The sequence below is a fragment of the Carassius carassius genome, chromosome 27 (genome assembly GCF_963082965.1).
Source record: "Carassius carassius chromosome 27, fCarCar2.1, whole genome shotgun sequence".
NCBI classification, from domain to species: Eukaryota; Metazoa; Chordata; class Actinopteri; order Cypriniformes; family Cyprinidae; genus Carassius; species Carassius carassius.
Window position 1 is genome coordinate 1,514,164 of NC_081781.1, and position 23,459 is coordinate 1,537,622.

Genomic DNA, 23,459 nt, shown 5'->3' on the forward strand with positions numbered 1-23,459 from the left:
GGAACAAAAGAATTTAGATAAAAAGGAATTTCCTCTCAATTTATTTATTGTTTTTAATCCAGTGGCAGAAAGGGCTTCCATGTAAAATAAATGCTGCATTATATCAAACAATATTATATTAAAATTTGAAAAAGAATCTAATCTAATTCACATATTCATAATATTTAATAGCAAAAATAAATGTTAAAGCAAGAAATGAAGAGTTGCTTCAGTGGTTTTGCACTCCAAATATCAAGCACTGCATATATACCATTACACCATTTAACTATTTAATGAAAAACAATTTTAACATTAGTTTTGGTTTAGGTATTGTCAAATTATACACACATTTCACATTCAACAATGTCATTAATGTGTAATACATCACCTTATAAGATCATGGAAATAGACTTAAAGCTATATGAAACTGCTCTTAAATATCCTCAATGCTGAGGAAATATTTTGAAGATATGCGTCTATGTTAAGAAAATAAGAGCAAGTGATGCATTTTTCTAAATCTGATGAAGAAACAAACTCATCTACATCTCGGACGGCCTGAGGGTGAGGAGATTTTCATTTTAAGGGGAAAACATTTCCTTTAACAAGCAGACACACACACACACACACACAGTTAGCATAATGTGCACAATATGCAAACTGCAGTGATAGTACCATTTCAAACAGAACATTTCTAGCCTTCAACACAGAAAACACATGATTTCTTCTCAACTGAAAGTGTTTTTTAGCTGACCCAGGCTGAAGGGACCCACTGCGGCTCAATGTCCAGTTTGTCAATGAGTCTCAGCAGCTCAGAGACGCTCTTCTCCTGCTCACTGTTTGTGATGATCGCATCGAACAAGTGACCGTAGCTGTGCTCCATCTCACGCACTTTCTCCAAGGTCTCTCTCACATCCTCAGGCTGCGCAGAGGAAACAACAGAATTATTATTTTGTCAATTGCGCAGAGAGAAATCTGGTGTGAAAAATTATGTTGATCGTGTTCTCAAATATCTAACTCATACATAACTAAAAATGTATAATTAAGAAATATATAAATTTATTTATATACAGTATAAATATATATGCACTATTTACTAAATAATTTTACTGTATATGTTTATGTATATATAGCTGACTTCTAGTGTAATTGATCTAAAGGAAAAAGGTGCATCTTGAAGACCATGTGTTTCTTCACTCCTCTGGTCAGCAGGGTGGAGAATCGCTCTTGAGGAGGAGGAGAAGGCCTGATGAAGATGATGTATGGTTTAAGATCTGAGGAACACAGCACTCGCAGGGACTGAGAAATACAAAACACAAAAAAACGAATGAAATGTAAACCAGAGAAACAAATCCAAAAGAATAAAAATTTCTAAATGTACCTAATATATAATAATGTTCACAGCATGAGACTAATCTGTTATCATGTTGTTAACACTACCCGACAAATTTGCATTAATGTATGTCCAGTTGTTTTAGGATTTCTGATTATTAGTATTTTTTGTAATTAGATTTAAGAGGTTTAACTTTTTTTTGCATTATATTACAGTCAGGGTCAGAAATTAATGGGGTTTAGGGCAAAACATTATAATATGATGTAATAAATCCCACTGTTTTTAAATTTGTAAAACCTGGTTCTTAGTTTTCTGTTGTAGATTACAGATGCTTTAACACATTGATTCAATTTCAAGTATTTGACATGTTACAAAAAAACATTTTTATTTCTAAAGATTTTCAAGATCATCTAGTGCCTCAATATAACTTTTTATTGCAGAAAAACAAAAGTCTCACCTTTTATTTTAATTTCATTTTAGTGTTCCTGTGGCTCAGTGGTAGAGCATTACGTTAGCAGCAAAAGGTTCTGGGTTTGATTCCCAGGGGACACATGTTAGGTAAAAAATGTTAGCCTGAATGCACTGTAAGTTGCTTTGGATAAATGCATAAATTAATTTAATAGCACCGTTTTTTTTTTTTTTTTTTGCAGGTTATTATACTTCAAATTGCAGATAGTAATCTTAACTTTAAATTCCTACATTAAAAAAATGTTGTGAAAATTCCTACTGTACCTGGCAGGTTTTCCTAAATTCCTAGAATACTAGACTACTATTATTTTTGTGCCACTAACATCATCAAACACACGCAGCAAAAAATAAAAAAAAACAAGGAAAAAAACTGTGGTTTTCAACTTTGTTATAGATAACGAAAAAAACTTTGTTGTTACTTGAAATAAATGTTAGTTAAAATAAAAAAAATTTCCATCTAGTTGCCAAGTCTACAGTCGTGGCCAAAAGTTTTGAGAATAACATAAATATTGGAAATTGGAAAAGTTTCTGCTTAAGTTTTTATAATAGCAATTTGCATATACTCCAGAATGTTATGAAGAGTGATCAGATGAATTGCATAGTCCTTCTTTGTTATGAAAATGAACTTAATCCCAAAAAAAACCTTTCCACTGCATTTCATTGCTGCCATTAAAGGACCTGCTGAGATCATTTCAGTAATCGTCTTGTTAACTCAGGTGAGAATGTTGACGAGCACAAGGCTGGAGATCATTATGTCAGGCTGATTGGGTTAGAATGGCAGACTTGACATGTTAAAAGGAGGGTGATGCTTGAAATCATTGTTCTTCCATTGTTAACCATAGTGACCTGCAAAGAAACGCGTACAGCCATCATTGCGTTGCATAAAAATGGCTTCACAGGCAAGGATATTGTGGCTACTAAGATTGCACCTAAATCAATTTATAGGATCATCAAGAACTTCAAGGAAAGAGGTTCAATTCTTGTAAAGAAGGCTTTAGGGCGTCCAAGAAAGTCCAGCAAGCGCCAGGATCGTCTCCTAAAGAGGATTGAGCTGCGGGATCGGAGTGCCACCAGTGCAGAGCTTGCTCAGGAATGGCAGCAGGCAGGTGTGAGCGCATCTGCACGCACAGTGAGGACAAGACTTTTGAAAGATGGCCTGGTGTCAAGAAGGGCAGCAAAGAAGCCACTTCTCTCTAAAAAAAACATCAGGGACAGATTGATCTTCTGCAGAAAGTATAGTGAATGGACTGCTGAGGACTGGGGCATAGACATATTCTCCGATGAAGCCCCTTTCCGATTGTTTGGGGCATCTGGAAAAAGGCTTGTCCGGAGAAGAAAAGGTGAGCGCTACCATCAGTCCTGTGTCATGCCAACAGTAAAGCATCCTGACACCATTCATGTGTGGGGTTGCTTCTCATCCAAGGGAGTGGGCTCACTCACAATTCTGCCCAAAAACACAGCCATGAATAAAGAATGGTACCAAAACACCCTCCAACAGCAACTTCTTCCAACAATCCAACAACAGTTTGGTCAAGAACAATGCATTTTCCAGCACGATGGAGCACCGTGCCATAAGGCAAAAGTGATAACTAAGTGGCTCGGGGACCAGAATGTTGAATTTTTGGGTCCATGGCCTGGAAACTCCCCAGATCTTAATCCCATTGAGAACTTGTGGTCAATCCTCAAGAGGCGGGTGGACAATCAAAAACCCACTAATTCTGACAAACTCCAAGAAGTGATTATGAAAGAATGGGTTGCTATCAGTCAGGTTTTGGCCCAGAAGTTGATTGAGAGCATGCCCAGTCGAATTGCAGAGGTCCTGAAAAAGAAGGGCCAACACTGCAAATACTGACTCTTTACATAAATGTCATGTAATTGTCGATAAAAGCCTTTGAAACATATGAAGTGCTTGTAATTATATTTCAGTACATCACAGAAACAACTGAAACAAAGATCTAAAAGCAGTTTAGCAGCAAACTTTTTGAAAACTATTTCTGTAATTCTCAAAACTTTTGGCCACGACTGTATATTTCTCATTAACATTTAGTCTAAAAAATGGAATTAAAACAGAATTACTAAAATTACAATAAAAATGAAAAATATAAGAATAAAACCTCAATGATAAAATCCTTTCTCAATGATACTTAAAGAAATTTTTTTATTTTCTTTCTCTGCTGAGTCTTACAAGCTCTTGGTGCATACAGAAGATCTGTTATGTTGTTAAAACTAAAGTCTCAAATCCAAAGAGATTTTCTTTATCAAAGTTAAGACTCTTCCACAAACACGCCCCACATGTCTACAACACTACGTCGAAATATTTTCGTAGTGCCGCCCAAATGTTCACACAAAGAAAGGCGGCGTGGTTTCAGTAACACAGTTAGTGTTGAAGCAGTCATGTCAGGGAGATGCTGTGTGTATCTAGAAGAAAGCTAAAGCACTTTATTTGGCCTTCCTAAAGTAGATGCATTCAGGAATCTTTAAGATTACTTACAACAGAACAGCAATGCATTTTATGGATGACAGTTTCGGGAACCTATGAGAGGAGGTTATTCTGACTTTCTGAATCAGCTACTATACGTATGTTTTGTTATTAAAGTTTTTGCTATTGAATGTTCAAATTCAGAGTTTTGCTTGTAACGTGTGTGTGTGTGTGTGAGAGAGAGAGAGCGAGAAACAGGGTCACACAGTGGAGTCAGCTGTCTTAACCTCATCACTGTGTCTGTCACGCCACTCTGTTCCCCTTTCAGGCTTGAACTGATGGTAAAACTAAGGGCATTATTAAATGTCTTTACATTTATATCTAAACATGAAGCTCGTGATTATGGAAAGAGGCGTTACATTTCCGAAGAGTGCTTGCGGTGTTCGGCCAATCACTATGTACTGAGTCAGTTGGCCAATCAGAGCAGACTGCTCATAGAGGACCTACAGTAATGTACAGTATTTGAAAAATAATGTTTTTTGTATATTGAAGCATGTTAACATATTCGGTTACACCAAATACACAAAATAATGATCTTTTAAAAAGCATCATATGACCCCTTTAAATACTTATTAAAGTCAGGAAACCTGTTTGATGAGTCAGTGTTGCTGTATTGGGCTCTCTGAGATCCTCAAACTGATCATTTATTCGATAACTCCTCCATGTTACACGTTCCACAGAAATCAACATACTTACAGTTGATCTCATATGACCAAGTATGTATATAACGCAAAAACGTTGACACGCTTCATCTAAACATTTATTTTAATGATGAATACTGAATTTCAGCAGTGCCCTTATTCGATTTTATTTGAAAGGCAAAATGTACAGCAAGATGCGAACAGAAAACACGAGACCATGTCAGTTGTAGTTGTATTTAATAGAGTCATAGCTATACAAAAAACAAGTTCATACAAAATGAAAAATGGTCATAAAATGCCCCGATCAACCCAAACATGCAACATATCTACAAATCTTCCAGGTAATAATCCATGTGCCATTTCTTGAAGCAGTTACGTGTTGACACGAAGCACAACGCCACCTTGCAGTGGGAGCAGTATATGGGGGTCTTGACTTTATTTCCTTGTAGTTTGCACATCAGACAAACTCGCCTCCCATGTGTAGCATCAGAACCGAAATACTCTGGATAGCATTGCTCCGTCTGGGCAGGTGAGGCTGGGGGAGATGACTCTGTGTCGGACAGAGTTTCATTTGTTTCAGTATGGGTTGAAGGCACTCTACTGGAGACTGGAGTGGCAGATGTTGAGGGATCTTTGGCAGCAGAGGGATTCTTACTTCTGCCGGCACATGCGAGTTCAGAAACAAGAGTTTCCCTAAACAATTTATAGTTGAGAGGAACCTTTTTCTGAGCTTTTGCCAATTCTTGGTGAAGGATGAAACTGTTGCCCACTGCAATGTCAAGAAAATGAAAGAAGAAGGTCTTGTACCATTTTGTGGTTTTGTGGAGAATGTTATAATGCTCAATGAGGGAATCAGAGAGATCAACGCCTCCCATGTATTTGCTGTAGTCCTTCACAGCGGATGGAACAGGAATTTGACATGTTCTCCAAACTCCATCGGAATGCTTTGTGTTCCTGGTGACTGTATCCCCTGTGAACGCCTTGTGAATCGAGGAACACATGAGGACTTCTCTCGCATCCATCCATTTGACGAACAGAAGAGGACCTTGTCGACACCAACGGATGGATCCCAATTCAGATCTTCCGCTCAGATCGTTGGCCTTCGGTAAACTTGAGGCATGGCGCAACATACCACAAGCGAGGATTCCGTTCTGCAACAAATCCAAGAAAAGAGTCGGGCTGGTGTAGAAATTGTCCATGTATAGCCTATAACCCTTGCCGAGGACCTTGTGATCCAGTAGTCTCATAACCGAATCATACCCGGCACCTTTCCCCGACGACGTTGAAGTCTTTCCTTCATACACAAAGAAATTCCAGGTGTACCCACAGGATGCATCGGCAAGAACGAAGAGTTTGTACCCCAATTTAGTTGGTTTGTCATTCATATATCTCTTGAGTCCAAGCCTAGCTTTGGTAGCGACCACTCTCTCATCAACCAGAATCTCTCTGTTGGGGTGAAAGTGTTTCCTACACGCCGAAAGAACATCTGTGTACAGAGGCTTGATTTTGAACAGCCGGTCGTAACCCATGGTACCTTTCTTCTTATTGTTCTTCTCGTCCTGCTGAGGATCACAGAGGAGAAGATTCCAGGAGATTGCCTGAAATCTTGCTCGGGACATGATGGAATGCGGGTATGAGAAATTGTAGATTCGTTTCCTCGTCCAGTAGTCTGCAATTGACTTCACCTTCACCAGCCCCATGTACACAACTAACGCCAAATAAGAGTAGAACTCGGCTACGGTTAGAGGTAACCAGACAAACTTCTTTCCAGCTTTCACTTTCTTTTCAGCATTGCTGTTGGTGTTTCGGACGATTGTCTTGACTGCAGAGTTGGTGAAAAAGAGTTGGAACAACTCTAAGGGTGTATACGTTGCGTCCGTCTTGAACTGTGGACCTGGAGGTTGCTTGGGAGAGTAATTTGGTAGTAGTGGTTCCTCATCCTCATTGGTGATGTCAAGCCACTTATCTGTCTTACTGTCAACTTTCATCCAAGGTAAATCCAAAGCAGATAATGACTTGTCTCTGGTTTGGCTTGGTGAATAAGGAGTTGCGACGAGCTTCGGTTTCTCTATGGTCGAAGCAGGTTGCAGCATAGCTTCAGATGTGGAAGCAGGTTCGGGATTGGGTTCAGAATTGATGGAGATTGTGGGATTGGGAGAAGGATCCAAACTTGATGCTGGAATGGGATCAGCGGAGGGATTGGAGATGGTTACAGGAGTGGAATCAGCAGCTGGTAATGAACTTGGGAGGGTTGAAGGAGCAGGATCAGGGGTTAGTTTAAGTATGAGATTGGGTTTTAAAGGATGCTTTCTAGGCCGGCCTCTCTTTCGTGGTACTGTGGGGGCTGGACTAGGGATGGGAGCGGAAGTGGAATTATGGTTGGTCGTGGGAGTGGCTTCAGGGGCGGGATTAGTGGTGGCTTCAAAAGTGGGTGTGGCTTTAGAAGAAGGTTCAGATGTGGATATAGAGAGTTTGTTTATGGGTCCTGATGATGTGGGTGTAGGGGGGTTGCCTATTCTTGGAGATTGAGCTGATGCAGGTGATTTTGAACGATCCGGACTTTCCAGAAGAGGGTTCCAATCGTCACCAGAATCAGGACTGTAATACAAAACAAACACAATTTATATGCATAAATTCTGTGGCCACAATAACACCTGAAAACTAGTATCTGGGTTAAGCCTATAAAGCCTTACATGAAATAATGGATGTAAGAGGAGACCTTTTTATTAGATGCAAAAATGTTTTCTGTGTTAATAAACTTGAATGACAAATCTATAACAAATGCAAGACTTCCTTACTCACTCTTCTTCCCACAGTTCCTCTTCTCTCCCCGAATCACTGATCTCGTCGCTGTCGCCATCAAGGTCACTGCTGATGTCACTTTCAGCCCAAGGCCTGTTGGGTGCAGAATTAGGGTTGGAATCAGATGCGAATAGAGCAGTCAATGGTTCATCTATGGTTGTGGAAGTGGGTTGAGAGGTGGGCACATGATCAGAAGAGGCTATGGGTGCAAGTTCAGGCAGAGGACTAGGGGTAGTTTTTGAACTGTGCTTCAAGGGTCTGTCTGTACATGGAGGTGTTGTTGACTGTGGGATTGGAGATGAGAGTCGCTGCCTCTTTGCATTCTGTGATTCTGAATGCTCTAGGATTTCTTTCTTTGTAATAGGCCGTTCTTCAATAGCATCCACACTGTAACACAAACCAACGATGATTCATTATGCATGCATGTCGCACAGTTACACTACAGTTCAAAAGTTTGGGGTTAGTGAGTTTTTTAATGTGTTTAAAAGAAGTCTTTAAGGCTCACAAGGTTGCATTTGTTTAGTAAAACTTGCTATTGTGATTATTAGATTTAAAAATAGCTGTTTTTTTACTGAAATATGTTTTCAAATGTAAATGAATGCTTTGATCAAAGCTGAATTTTCAGCATCATTACTCCAGTCTTCAGTGTATATTGATCCTTTAGAAATCATTCTAATATGCTGATTTAATGCTTAGGTAAAACAATTATTTTTAGACACTTTTTTCCATCTACTGTCACTTTTGAAGACTTGTGTCCTTGCTTAATAAAATATATAAAAAAATGGCAAAAAAAGGTAACTGCAACTTTATCTCACAATTTAGACATTTTCTCACAATTCTGAGTTATTTTCTCAGAATTATCAGAAAAGCTGAGAATTTCAAGATATAAATTCGCAATTGTTAAAGCACAATTCTGAAAAAATATGTGAAATATATTCTCACAAATATATAAATATAAACGTGAAAATATAAGCTTGGTGGCATGAAAAAAAACTAACATATATACATACATATATATATATACACATATACATTAGGGGTGTAACGATACGCGTATTCGTATTGAACCGTTCGGTACGAGGCTTTCGGTTCGGTACGCATTATGGACCGAACGGTTCGTTGGACTAATTAATTATATTTGGAAAATAAAAAAAATTGTGAAATATAATAATATGCGTTCAACAAGGTAGCCCAATAACCCAAACGACGTAACAGGCAACGCCCCTGACACCCCCGAAGAAGAAAAAAACACCAACTTATATGTTTATGTTAGGCTACTCAGTCAGGCGCTCACTCACTCAGTACGCGCTGAAGGCTCGTTGCAAAATGGCCAATGCATTTAACAGACCAGAAATAGAAGATCCTCCAATAACCAACAGGTCTGGTGTTTGGGTGCACTTTGCATTCCCTGTAAGCTATAATGGTGATGGCAAGAGAGCGTTGGATAAAAAAAACAACGATATGTCGCATCTAGGGTACACCAGCGGGAATACAAAAAAAAAAAAAAAACACCAGCGGGAATACTTGAAACATGTCAACTCATTTACGCCGACATCACCTTAGTGTGTCAGTATCTGGGAAAAGACGAAAAAAAGGAGAAACATACTCGCAACAAACTATCCCCGCAGCATTTAGACAGACATTTCCAACGGATTCAAACAGGGCAAAAGACATCACCACGGCGATTGGTAGGCTACATTTACGTTATAGCCGCGGATATGAGACCTTACTATTTACCATTCATTCTATCATCACCATTATAGCTTACAGGGAATCCAAAGTGCACCCAAACACCAGACCTGTTGGTTATTGGAGGATCTTCTATTTCTTTTCTGTTAAACGCATTGGCCATTTTGCAACGAGCCTTCAGCGCGTACTGAGTGAGCTCCGGTTGACTGCTCACTGACAACATCAGTCGTTCCTCCTTGTTGAATGAGTGGAGAAGGGTATTCCTGCACAACCGGAGGCTGCAGGAACATACTGTTGAATGAGTGACTTCTAGCAGGCTCCTGATTGGTTAACGCGGTGCGAATTGACGCCAAAGTTCAATTTTATCAACTCAGGCGGCAGACGCGAATTCGCGTCAAACGCTAAATGCACACGAATTCGGAAGACGCGTATTCGCGTCATTCGCACGAACTAGACGCGCGAATGAGGCGAATTCGCGTCTTCCTCGCCGCGCTTAACGCCCCATTCGCGCCGCGAGACCTCCAGACGCGCGTAAACGCACCTTTGCATTGACTTAACATTGAAATCATTCGCGCCAGACGCTCTATTCGCGTTTGGTGTGAAGTGGAAAACGTAGGTTTTAAGAACATGCTTAATGTTATTGAGCCCCGTTACAATATTCCTTCATGAGCCCATTTCAGACAGACCGTAATTCCTGCTTTGTTCCAAAAAACATAAGCCCTATAGAGAATCAATTGAGTAAAAACACACTCAATATAAAGAGTTATAGAGTTCCATATAAAAAGTTACATCTTTGTATTTGTTCATAACTAATATAACATTTTCATTTTTTTTTATAAGGAGCTGTTTCTGTTTTATACAGTATGCTGCTAAGAAAACACCATAGAAGAGGGGTAAAGAATAGCTCCATCATTGTTCAATGTAAAAAAAAAAAAAACATACTTTGTTAGTTTTAATAAATAAAACATTTTTTAAAAATCAAGGAAATTTATCTTCCAATTTTTTCTTTTTGCTGTATCTAAAACGTACCGAACCGTATCGAACCGAACCGTGACACCAGTGTATCGGGTTGTATCGAACCGAACCGTGAATTTTGTGAACCGTTACACCCCTAATATACATACATATACACATATATATAAATACATACATATATACATATACATACATATATATACATATACATACACATACCATATATACATATACATACACATATATACATATACATATACATACACACACACACACACACACACACACACATATATATATATATATATATACACACACACACACACACACCGTATTTTTCGGACTATAAGTCGCACCTGAGTATAAGTCGCATCAGTCCAAAAATACGTCATGACGAGGAAAAACACACATATAAGTCGCACTGGACTATAAGTCGCATGTATTTAGAACCAAGAACCTAGAGAAAACATTACCGTCTACAGCCGCGAGAGGGCGCTCTATGCTGCTCAGTGTAGACTACAGGAGCACTGAGCAGCATTAGAGCGCCCTCTCGCTGCTGTAGATGGTAATGTTTTCTCTTGGTTCATTTCTCTTGGTTCATGTCAAATTAATTTTGATAAATAAGTCGCACCTGACTATAAGTCGCAGGACCATCCAAACTATGAAAAAAAGTGTGACTTATAGTCTGGAAAATACGGTACATATACATATATACATACATACATATACATATATACACACTCTGTAAACCAATTTAAAAAAATAAATGGAAATTAATTTACTCACTTCTCTTCCCATAGTTCCTCTTCCTTCACCGTTGGGATCTTGTTGGTGTTGCCGTCAAACACAAGCCCTGTTGATGTTGGTGTACAGATGAGCGTAGCTATCGTTGCTTGATGGGAAGCAGCTGTGGAATTCGGGCTGAGTTTAAAAGTGGAAGCGGGATTAGAGATGAGTATGGGTGTAGAATTAGGATTCAGTTTAACAGAGGAAGAGGCATTGGTAAGGGTTATAGGAGTGAAATTAGAGCCAAGTGTAAAGGTGGGTGTGGAATGAGAGCCGAATTTAATGGAGGAATTAGGGATCAGTGTGCCATATAAGGGGGGTTTAGGCACGATCGCAGGATACGGGCTGGGTTTGGAAAAGAGTTTGGCTTTAGATTTGTCTTTAGGTGGTCTGCCTCTCCGTCGAGGTAAGGAGATGGCTGAGGTGTTTTTCGGCTTGTGGGCCATCGCTGGTGCTGATGGAGAAGGTTTCAAAGCATTTTTACGTGGCCGTCCTCTCCGGCGTGGTAAAGATGATGAAGGCGAGGAGGATGAGCTCCTCTTTAGTTTTGAGCGCCTGAGAGGCTCCCATTCTTCAGAAGAATCAATACTGTAACATAATAAATACACTTAACTGTTATACCACATTAAAGAGGTTTATTGTTATTCATTACACTTTTGGCAAAAGCATTAAAGGAAAAAAAAACAGATTCATGCATGCAAATGATACATGCAAAAAATACATTGACTACAGTGCTTGCAAGACTGCTTTGATATTCTTTGCAGTCTCATTTGATATCAATTCTGCTCAACGCATATTTCATAATGACGATTGATTTACAAACAAACTGCTCACAATCCAGTGTTTTCAGCGTCTCAGTTCACAGGAAACTGGTTCGCTTAAAAAGTGCATTTAAGAACCATATTCCCTAACTTTCAATGAGAACTGCTTATAAACTGGCTGTTGACAACAATAGCGAAACTTTACGGGCTCCCAGCTGTTGTACCAACCAGCTAAACATTTGAAAATTAAGACAGCCATAAATAGTAATTTTACAGTTGTACTGCGAAATAAAATATTTTTTTTATATTGTTTTTCTTAAATATCCCTTTAACCATACCATTTGGTGGCAAGAAGAACATTTTCCCTTTAAAAGCTGTGCATTTTTGCAAACAGCATATACACGCACAGTTCCCATGGCAAATTGCTATTTTTGTTGCATAGCAACATTGCTTTACCAGTGTCAGACCCTTTTGAAGTCTATAATTAATAGAGAAACTGACTGCTTTTTCCATGCATTACAGACTTTCTTGGGCACAGATGATCCTTGCATCTTTTCCCAATTACATATATATATACATATATATATATATATATATATATATATATATATGTAAGAATATCAGTTTTTAACAATTTGCAATTGGTGCATCCTTTATTTTTTTCTATTTTTTTTTTAAGAGTATCCAATAGCATTTATTTTATGTTTACAATATTTAGAGGACTGGACAATCTTATACATGTAATTGGAGGAAAATATGGAAACGCCCCTGAGTGCAAGATGACGTCATTGCGATTTATGCCCATTTGGCAGACCAAAAAAACTGTTATAAGTGTAACACTCTTTCTCTCTCTATATAAATAGATAGATAAATATATGTTTTAACGGATTCATATATTAGCTAGATTATATTTATTTACACTATTTTCACACTATGTTTGTTGTCTTGCAAGCACTGCATTCCCCATCTACCTTTAAGATAATTGCATTCTGCATTAAGCAATAAAAGGATCATTTTCTACCCCACAACAGGTAAAAACGCTACACATGACGTATCACTCACTCTTCTTCCCGCGGCTCCTCGTCCTCCTCCGCCGAATCGTCGAGCTCGTCGCTGTCTGAGAGGGGTTTGTATCCAACTTCAGTGTCGCAGTCGTCTATAACGCACTCGATTTCATAAAACATCTGCCTTTTCGCCCCGACATCCTCCGCCGATGCCATTTCGAGCAGAAAAGATGGAGAAAACTGAACGTTGCCTCCTCGAACCGGGTTCAGACTCTGCAGAACACGCGCGCAGGCTCACAGCGTTCAGAGCGCTCTCCATAAGCCCCGCCTTCCACCGCTACGTAGGGATTTTCGCAGTCTCTGATTGGAGCACACTTTTTGAGTGACGTGCGAACGATGGCTGAGATCATCAGTTATGCGACGAGAAAAGCAGACCCTTTTATTTATATACTTTAATAACCAAATCTATAAAATACATATTTTTCAAATGTAAAAATATTTATTTCAGTGCACTCGTTTAGTGCTGTCTTGACTCTTGGTCCTTGCCTTTTTGTTTGATTTGATAATGTAAAAAAAAAAAATTAAATATTTAAATAAAAACTGCCGTTTGTTTTGTTTTTACTGCTCTTTTTTTTCTAGTGCTGCATATTAGAAAAACTGCTTATGTGACAATTGCAAAATGTAGTTGTGTAGTCCATCAGATTTCCACAGATTTTTGTATAGCTACATTTTGCCATTTTAATAGACAAATATCATTGTATTAATTACTTTACTGACCTTTTCAGTTTGCTTATTTTTTTGTAATTTATATCACATATGGCACACTAATTCCATGCTGTACCATTGCAATTATGCAAGTTCTTACTCCATCTTACCCTGGGATGCAGACACAGCAAACAGATTTTCCTTGAGTTGACAACCTGTCTGATTGAATCCGTGTTTGTGCCATACAGGTTCTGTTCAAACTCGCCCGACTCAATGAATTTCCCCGCAGCCAGGTCAGATTCAAAGCGCTGTCGTGATACAAAGTTGTACTCCCTGCCGTTGACCTCATGTGCACGGGGGTTTCGTGTGGTATCTATGACAAATATTCAAAAATACATCCAAGTACAATGCAAAACAGTAGGCTGTGTATAAATGTTTGTTTGTATGCTTTAATTCCTGATTGCGTATGCAACTCAGTTTTTCTTAAAGGAATAGTTCACCCAGAAATTAGAATTTGCTGAAAATATCTTCAGGCCATAGATGAGTTTGTTTCTTCATCAGATTTGGAGAGAAATTTAGCATTGCATCACTTGCAATGGATGCTTTGCAGTGAATGAGTGCCGTCAGAATGAGAGTCCAAACAGCTGATAAAAGCATCACAGTAATCCACTTCACTCCAGTGCATTAGTTAACATCTTGTAAAGTAAAAAGCTGTGTGTTTGTAAGAAACAAATCCAACCAAATCCTCAATACCAGGGGTGTCAAAATCAATTCCTGGAGGGCCAGAGCCCTGCAGAATTGTGTTCCAACCCTGCTCCAACACACATACCATGTAGTTTTCAAATAAGCCTGAAGGACTTGATTAGTTGGATCAATGTTCAATTAGGGTTGAATCTAAACTCTGCAGGGCTCCAGCCTGAACTGAGTTAGACACCCCTGGTTTGTCCATAATAACATTTCCTCCAGTGAAAAAGATGTTGCGTCTGAATCAAGAGAGAAATCTGCACAGATCAAGCACCATTTAAAAGCCAAAACAGCTTTAAACAAATAGGGTGGATTTTAATGTGAGAGACAACATGAGATGGACTTTTCCACTGGAGAATTATGCTCATATTTTGGCCAGAAGCTACAGTTTAAAATGGCTTAATGATGGATTTGTTTTTACAATCATTGAGTTGGAGTAGTTACTGCAGTAGTAGTTATCCCTGGACTGGAGTGGTGTGGATTACTTATGGAGTTTTATGAGTTCGGACTCATTCTGATGGCACCCATTCACTGCAGAGGATCCATTGGGGAGAAAGTGATGCAATGCTACATTTCTTCAAATCTGTTTCCATGAAGATACAAATTCAAATAAAAAAATTTCATTTTTGGGTAAACTATTCCTTTAGTAATTAAATGATTAGTTCCATTTTAAAACGTAGGAAGGCTGCCCACATAAGTATGATATTACAGCATTTCAACATAATGAGTCTCTTATGACATATAATTTTAATATCGATGCAGCTCACTAGGTTTTGGAAGCGAGCCATTGTACTTCCTACTATTATTTGGATGTTAAACAACTTTAAGCCAAAGTTGTAAAAGAAAACCCAATTCTTACGTGGGACAGCTCCAGCGAATCGGTCAGGCTCTAAAGAGAGCAGTCTTTGTCTCAGTTCATCATGTCCACTGTTAGGTGGACCAATCAGAGCGATGGGGCGCTTGCGGTTGGGCGGCTGATGGTACAGTGCCACCTCTTCATAGGTCAGGATATCCTCAGTGTAATGCTCTGTGCAATTACAAATATTCATTACTGGTGAGTTTTTGCTAAATATTAATTTCTTTAGTCTATACCATGGCTATTGAACTCAGCTCAACAAATGTTTTCAAAGAAATTCCCAAACAAGGAATATCCACAAAACGAGACAAAAGTTAAACACTGAATCCCAAAAGCTAAAAAGGTAAACCTGTTCATTCTCAGTATGCATTCTGTTTTTAAATGCAAATTGCAACTCGGGTGTGAGAAACGCTTTCATTGTTATTTCTTATTGTCCATCTTGCAGGAGAAGAAAAGCTTCCTCCACGAACGTCTGTCAGTTAGCTAACGACTCTTATATCCTCAGCCTTTCAACGACTTGGAACCGTTCACAGCTCAAACCCATCAGCTGAATCACATTCAATCCAAAACGGATGGAAAAACTCTACCTTTTATACTTATACTTGCACTCAAATCATAGCAAGGGAATCTCAGTGGATCATTTGAACTTGCACAACTAAGATACAAGAACACCTTAGCAACCTATTAGCAACACACTGGAAACCACAAAGTACACCTAGCAACTGCACAACAATAACAGTGCAACACCCACAGCAATTTCATTACACTAGAACTGATGACTAACAAAATAACAGCAGGAACAATTATTTCAGTTAAGGATGAATTTCAATTTGGATTTAATTCTCACCGATATTCTTATTAGGGTTGAACAAGAGTTTTTTCCATTGCTTTTTGCCTTTCTTTGCACACCAAAGTTTCCCTGAGGAAAGAAGATCTATTATCAGTGACACCAAACTTTTAAGATCAACAGCAACTTCTAAATCTTTTAAGGATGATGAACGCGCAAAGTTTGTGTTTGTGTCTCTATAGAAGTTTTATTTCTGGCAGGAAGTGAGTGAGTTTCAGACAGATGTGGTCCAGCTCACCTTTATACTCTTGATTTCTCTCTGTAATGGTTTTCTTCATGGCTTCTCTGTGCTGTTGGAAGCTCTTCCCTTGAAAGAACACAACAGAAGATCACCGCTGATGATCTTGTCTTACTATGGTATGATAGACATGCAACTACTAGTTAGGGAAAGACTGTATTATTAAATGACACATGGGCAATAGTGGCAAAAGTATATCTCAATATTTTTCTGACTTGACCAAAACCGAAATAAATATTAATTATAAATTAGATTAATATGATTAAAAAATCAAAATAGGAACAGCACACAACAAATTTTGAAAATTTATAAAGTGCATAATATATACACACAATAGAAAATAAAGTTAATGTTAAATATAAGCAACAACAAAAAATAACAATGCAATAATACTATAAATCACTGAATCAGAGTTTAAACTTAATTGGAAAATAAAAAGTGCAAATTTATTGCAAATGCATTATGGATATCATTGTATGTTGCCCTATTCCGCAAAACATGAAATTATGTTTTCAATGGATTTACATGCACTTTCTTGATGTCTCTATCCTGTAATTCAGCAGGCACTCTGCTAATTGTTCTAACCAGGTATAAGGCCAGCAAGGGGCTTCTGTTCCTCATGTCCGTCCCGGTACGCCTGCCACCAGTTGGGGTCGTCCTGGCTGGTGACATGTAGGATGTCTCCCTTTTGGAAGGAGAGGCCGAGCTCTCTGCATGGCACATATGGGTCCTCAGATGGGTCATAACTGAAGTTTGCCTTCACATGCATCTGTAAAGAAAGAGAACAAAGAGACGAGGACAAAGCTCATGTATAAGCTTTATACCAAACCCCAATGGGCTGTTACCAAATATAAAATCTATTCAAAATAGTAGTTATCAAAGGTATCAGCCCTCGTAAATTTTTCACAAGTATACTAATACATAAGGCAATTCCAGAATGCATTGTGGGAAGAAGCCTACTAGGATTTGAAACAGTTGAAGACAAGCCTAAACACACATTCAAAAGAAGGAATAAAAATTAAAAAATTACAGATGAAGTCATACCACGGTTGGCCGGTGAGGTGATATTTTGTTTTGAGAATTTGGGATGAGAAGAAACATAAGAGACCCATGCATGCAGGACTACAGACAAACAAGAAGAACACAGATGTAAACGGATTTTATTTTATTTATTTGAAAGAAAAAAATGTATTTACCAAGGTTCATTTAAATTGCACATAAGTGACAAAAAAGACATTTATGATGTTATAAAATATTTAATTAATAAATTAAAGCAACTTGAAAATAAAATATATCATGGCTGCCACAAAAGATATGAAGCAGCACAACTGATTTCAACACTGATAATAATCTGAAATTTTTTCTAAGCTGCAAATCAGCATATTACAATGATTTCTGTTTCATTTTAACATCCATTCACATAAAAAGCAGCTATTTTACATTGTAAAAATATTTCACAATATAACGGTTTTCACTGTATTTTAAATCAAATAAATAAAGTCTTTATGAACATGAGAGCGATCCATTTTTTAGCAGTAGTATACATTATATTAACAAATCATTTTGGTAAATTAAGTTGCAAAGAGTTTAGGGCTTTCTGGATCTCACCAAAATGTTGTGAACATCATTAACACTTTTTCCACGGACTGGAACTCCATTGATCTCCAGGATTTCATCTCCTTCACTGAGCAGGTTGCTTTTCTCAACCGTCCCGCCGCTCACCACTCGACTGATGATCACACGGTCATGTTCATTCCGAACGGTTACACCCTAAACAATATTAAGGTGTAACAGTACAACAAACTCATCGTCAGAAACTACAGTGACACATTCAGTGCTGCCCTAAGAGACTATGTATTATGTAGATGAATAACACAGATACATACCAAAGGCATGTCACGAATCTTCTCCAGGGAAACCAGTTTTTTGGTCTTTTCATCCCGGTCCACGGATTCAATAGTTTCGACATCCAGTTCTTGCTCGGCAATACAGTCATGAGCTTCCATCAGGGCCTGAGGAAGAGCCATGAACATCAACACTGGTAAATAGAGATTTCAGCATTGACTCTTATGATTTGAGCCAGTAAGGAATCATCCCAAACACCTTAGGATCTGCATAGAAATACCCCAGAAACCACATAGCAAATAGAACACCCCTGCAACTGCACAGCAACAAAAACTCTCATAGCACTTCAGCAACTGCATAGCAAACACCCTAAACACACTAGCAACTATTTACACCATAGCAGCTGCATAGAAACACTTTAAAAGCATTATGTTGGCAGCAAGTTACATAAAATAACTGTATGCATTGAAAAGAATCCCTGCTTTAAAATGTCGTTTAAACAAGCAAACAGTCAAGCTAAGAAGCATCCGAAGGTCCCGCCCATGGAGTTTAACCCCGAGACTGTCCCAGATTGGTGCTTTACCTCAGTGAAGGTGAAAGTGGCATCTCGTACCTTGCTATAATAAGATCAGTTTCTGCCAAACTCAATGCAAAGTTTAACCTGAACATAAACCCACCATAATCTCCCACAGTGCTGTCAGTCATCATACCACCCCTTACCTCCTCATGCATTTATACCGTATGAAGAATAATAGAGCTGTGCGGTTTTAAACAGCCACTGTCTGTACTGACAGAAGGCAGCAGGAGGGCTGAATATCTGCAGGGAGGGGAATCATCTCGTGGCAAGTATCTGTTTCTAAGGCCGTTAATTGGATCTAACCTGTGGTGTGTACAAATAGACACAAAGAGAGGTTGTTGTCCTGCCCTTGTGTTGGGCCTGAATATGTTAGACAACAAATCAGGTCTTGATTTACTTTGATCAACAACTATGCATCTACTTCACTAGTTCAGGTGTTGCCTAGACAGAAAGATGCAAACAATAAGTTACAACTAACTATATCATCATGCATATTTCTGAAAACAAAACAAAAGGCTTAGTAAAAAAACAAAACAAAGCAAAAAACAAATGGGAGGAGAAAATTGGCAGTGAACACAGAAAACACTAGCAACCACTCAAAACATCTTAGATGGCAGAATACATTTTTAGATTCAGAAAAAGTTATATTGAAGATAGAGAGTGTCATTTCCCAGGTAGTAAATTTAGGTTATAAAAATGTTGTGGGAATGTTGTTTTGAATTGTTTCTAAAGCTTTAAATTTCCAGTTTTCTTGTCAAGATTTGAATGTTATTTCAATCTTACAAAAACATTTTGTAAAATGTTCTTCTAACTTGATTTTTTTTAACCAAAAATAAAATGTAAGTTTAAAGTTATTTTAAATATTCTAACAATATATGTCCAGTCCTCTCGTCATGATTATAATGCTATTTATACGTTACAAAAACATTTCCTTATCTGCAATGTTTGTCAAAGAACATCCATAAGGGCATTCGGAGAATAATTTTTTTTTTAAATTATTTTGATTCCTTACATTTATTGAATTTCTAAAAAAGTTATGAGAATCTTCACTGTTAGCTGGTTTGATGTTGTGGAAAAGTCCTGCCTTTAAAAACGAAATGTTTCTGGCCATTTCACTTGTAAATGGGAGGAGAAACTTCCATATCCTTATTGCTGGTGTCAAAGGATGTGTGTCCAATCAAACTTCAGTAGAATGATGCAGCTGCGAGATTGATTCCCTGTGATTTACCTGCAGGTTTGGTGACGTCAGCAGGCCTGTGAGTTCTGTGGCTTCAGTGTGTTTGCTGGACTGCAGGACACTCTCCACCTGAAGACCAAGAACAGCTGTCAGCAACGACACTGATGAGTAGAGCTTCATCTAGACCTGCACAGTAACATCTAGACAAGCATCACTAGCACAGTTGCTCATTAAAAATAATCTGATGAAAACCTAATAATTCTCCATCGGATAATATGTGCAGATTTTATGCCCGAAAATGACAAATTTACTGAAAATGTACCATCCAGGATGTAGATGATTTTGTTTCTTTAACTAAACAGATTTGGAAAAACGTAGCATTGCATCAGGTGTTCACCAATGGATGCTCTGCAGTGAATGGGTGCCGTCAGAATGAGATTTCAAACTGATGATAAAAACATCACAATAATTCAGAAGCAATCCACACCACTCCAGTCCATCAATTGGTGTCTTGAGATAATGTCTTCTATAATTAAGACGTTGTTAAATTCAAAGTTCATAATCCATACTAACGTTTCCTCCAGTGAAAAAGTGTTCTGGTCTGAATCAGGAGAGAGATATGCACAGATCAAGCACCGTTTACAAAGTCAAAACTTGCTCTAAACAAATATGTGGCTGGATTTGGATGGATTTGTTTTTCTTACAAACACACAGTTTCACTTCTAAAGATGCTAAAGGTGTGTGAATTATTGTGATGTTTTTATCAGCTGTTAGGACTCTCATTCTGACGGCACCCATTCACTGCAGAGCATCCATTGATGAGCAAGTGATGTAATGCTACATTTCTCCAAATCTGATGAAGAAACAAACTCATCTACATCTTGCATGGCCTGCGGGGCGAGTACATTTTCAGCAAAGTTTCATTTTCTTAGTTTAAGAAACGTCTAACCATATTGTACCTAACATCCAGTCAAATGGATACATTTATTGGAGTGAAATATCCTGTTTCCCTAAGAAATATCACATTAGAGAAATAAAAAGGCTTGTGAATGTTATGTAATGTTGAGTACGTGATGAAACCGCTTGCTAACACCTCTCTGTGTTGCATTAAACACCTAATCAGCGCACACACATACAGTGACTGTAATAATCCATCGGATCTCATTCTGGCCTCCAGGATCTTGTCTTAGTATCTTGTCTCAGTCCATAAGCCAATGACAGATTACAAACCCAGCTTCATCCAGCTACAAGCTTTGGCACAGGGCAGATCAACCAATCACAACGTCCTTATTAATAAGCACTTCAGACGCCTTTGCTCAAGTACAAGGGTTAGAAATACCACAAAAATAGAGATCCGTTTCACATACACTATATATTTATTTTAAAGTGTAATATTTCAGAATTTTACTGTTATTGCTATATTGTTGATCAAATAAATACAGCATTGGTGAGCATAAGGGACTTCTTTCAAAAACAAAAAAATCATACCAATTCCTAACTTTTTAATACAGAAAAATATAGATAACAAAAACTAATTTGTGAGTGATTTACATATTTGCTTGCTTATTATTGTATTATTTAAATACTTTGAAGCATGCAGAGTTGCATGCCATTGCATTCTTCTGAGTTGAATGGACAGAATAAGTAAGTAAAAATGGTGTAATAACTTGCTACTCTTACTTTTTTTGAAATATACAGGGCAGCGTATGCAAGTTTGTAGCATGCATGGAATAGCTGAATGACATTCTTCAATTGTGCAGTATGCAACAGAGCACACTTCAGGGAATATCATACCACATAAAGAAACACGTTTGACTAGACCTTAATTTCCAACTATTGTTCATAGAATTTTTTTTTCTAAAATGTTTTAGTTCAATGTTCATCTAACATTTTTCAAATGTTATTACATTTCAAAACATTTAGAGAACATTCAAAACTAATGTTACCATGATGTTTGTAAAATTATAAAATGCAATGTCGCCTTAACATTCGCATTACCAAAAAAAACTTTTTTAAAACATTTTAAAAACTAATTAGTATATTAGTAAATAATAGTATATAATATATTTATAATATAATATATAAATATATATAACCTGGACACTTGCTTCCAAAAGTAGAAAATAAAGAAAGATTCCAAAGTAATGTTTCTATAATAAGGAATGTTCCCTTAATGTTATATGCATAATCAAAAAACATTCAGAAATAACATATTCATAAATAAATGTTTTCAAAATGTTAACAAAACAGCTTTATTTATAAGTCATTCATGGAATGTATTTTTTTAATGTAACGTTTTAGTTGTTTAAAATGTTGCTACTTTTTTCAGAACATTCCAAAGTAATGTTTCCATTATGTCTGAAAAAAAAATAAAAAAATAAAAATGGAATGTTCCCTTAACTTTTATAAAACCAACAAACAAACTAATAATTTTAAAAACGTAATAAAAAAAAATCATGTCTTGAATGTTCAGAGAACTTTCAGAAATAATGTTTTCGTAACTAATCAGAATGTTTAGCAAACATTCTTAGAACATATTTTCATTAGCTGGGCTTCTAAGTGTCATTCTGCTCTGAGCATGTCAGTTATGCAGCTGAATCTGAATGTTGGTCTGGTAATGAGAGCTGTACCTCGTCTCTGAGCTGCTGTGTGTGTGCGGTGAGCGGGAACGGCAGACAGAGGTGTCTCGTGCTCTGAGCCAAGCTACGATGCATGATGAACGCCTGCTGGAAGTCTGACTGCAGCATTAGCTCCAGCAGCAGCTGAACGTCCTGCTGACTCTCAGCATCCGTCAGACACAGCTGCAGATGCTGCAGAGACTCCAGCAAGTCTTCCAGCTCTGACAACACAGAGAGAGAAACATTAGTGCTAGACTATAAAAAAACTGCATCTGATTTAAAAGCATCATTTAATTGTCTCTCACCTGTTGTATTCCTCTCCTCTGATATTGACTTGGCTTCCTCTGCAACATCCATCCCATCAAAAATGACCTCGGTGCTGCTCTGTGCCGATGTGAGACACGAGGAAGAGTTCAGATCGGTGTCCTGAGCCAGTTCCCAAGCCTCTTCCTCCTCCATCATCATCACTTCATGTGGATCATCTTGGATCTTCTCTGTCTTGCTCATGTCACCATTCATGTGTAACGTTAACATGGCTGTTTTATAGTGAAGGTTGATAGAGTTAACTACAATAAACTACAAGAGCTGAGACATTGATGCAGTTATGATTTCCTGATTCCCTGAAACACATGGAAACAAAATAAATGCCGCTTTCTACAAATGCTGTAATCTGTATTGCAATTTTCTTTCATATACAGTACACACACACACGCACACGCGCGCACACACACCCACACGCGCGCACACACCCACACGCGCACGCGCGCGCACACACACACACACACACACACACACACACACACACACACACACGTTTGTTTTTGTGAAAAGTGGGTTCATTCCATAGGCGTAATGTTTTTTATACTGTACAAACTGTGTATTCTATGGCCCTACACCAACCCTACACCTAACCCAACCCTCACAGGAAACTTTGTACA

The 23,459-nt window shown here is 38.0% G+C and overlaps 2 protein-coding genes across 2 annotated transcripts; both read right to left on the reverse strand.

The window, feature by feature from the left end:
- Positions 1 to 354: 354 nt before the first annotated feature.
- Positions 355 to 23,135, reverse strand: LOC132106409 (protein PALS1-like). Its single transcript, XM_059512062.1, has 13 exons — positions 22,827 to 23,135; positions 22,534 to 22,742; positions 19,955 to 20,032; positions 18,191 to 18,316; positions 17,913 to 18,074; positions 17,349 to 17,426; positions 16,890 to 17,073; positions 16,305 to 16,373; positions 16,067 to 16,138; positions 15,223 to 15,390; positions 13,790 to 13,992; positions 1,159 to 1,275; positions 355 to 898 (listed from the first exon to the last, which is right to left on the reverse strand). Exons 1-13 carry the CDS (start codon positions 23,053 to 23,055, stop codon positions 722 to 724), a joined length of 1,872 nt encoding a protein of 623 aa, XP_059368045.1. The 5' UTR covers positions 23,056 to 23,135; the 3' UTR covers positions 355 to 721.
- LOC132106408 (chimeric ERCC6-PGBD3 protein-like) lies at positions 5,118 to 13,259 on the reverse strand. The gene is made up of 4 exons (XM_059512060.1): positions 12,973 to 13,259; positions 11,150 to 11,737; positions 7,700 to 8,086; positions 5,118 to 7,495 (listed from the first exon to the last, which is right to left on the reverse strand). Exons 1-4 carry the CDS (start codon positions 13,128 to 13,130, stop codon positions 5,224 to 5,226), a joined length of 3,405 nt encoding a protein of 1,134 aa, XP_059368043.1. The 5' UTR covers positions 13,131 to 13,259; the 3' UTR covers positions 5,118 to 5,223.
- Positions 23,136 to 23,459: the final 324 nt, after the last annotated feature.

What these genes read in the sequence shown, in the direction of transcription:
- LOC132106408 (XM_059512060.1), bottom strand. Translation starts at nt 13,130, where the DNA reads ATGGCATCGGCGGAGGATGTCGGGGCGAAAAGGCAGATGTTTTATGAA. An exon ending in GAGGAACTATGGGAAGAGAA is followed by an intron (nt 8,087 to 11,149) that starts GTGAGTAAATTA and finishes TTTGTGTTACAG; the next exon opens with TGTGGATGCTATTGAAGAAC. An exon ending in GAGGAACTGTGGGAAGAAGA is followed by an intron (nt 7,496 to 7,699) that starts GTGAGTAAGGAA and finishes TTTGTATTACAG; the next exon opens with TCCTGATTCTGGTGACGATT.
- LOC132106409 (XM_059512062.1), bottom strand. Translation starts at nt 23,055, where the DNA reads ATGTTAACGTTACACATGAATGGTGACATGAGCAAGACAGAGAAGATC. An exon ending in CCTTGCTGGCCTTATACCTG is followed by an intron (nt 16,374 to 16,889) that starts GTTAGAACAATT and finishes TGTTCTTTCAAG; the next exon opens with GGAAGAGCTTCCAACAGCAC. An exon ending in CAACCCTAATAAGAATATCG is followed by an intron (nt 15,391 to 16,066) that starts GTGAGAATTAAA and finishes GTAATTGCACAG; the next exon opens with AGCATTACACTGAGGATATC.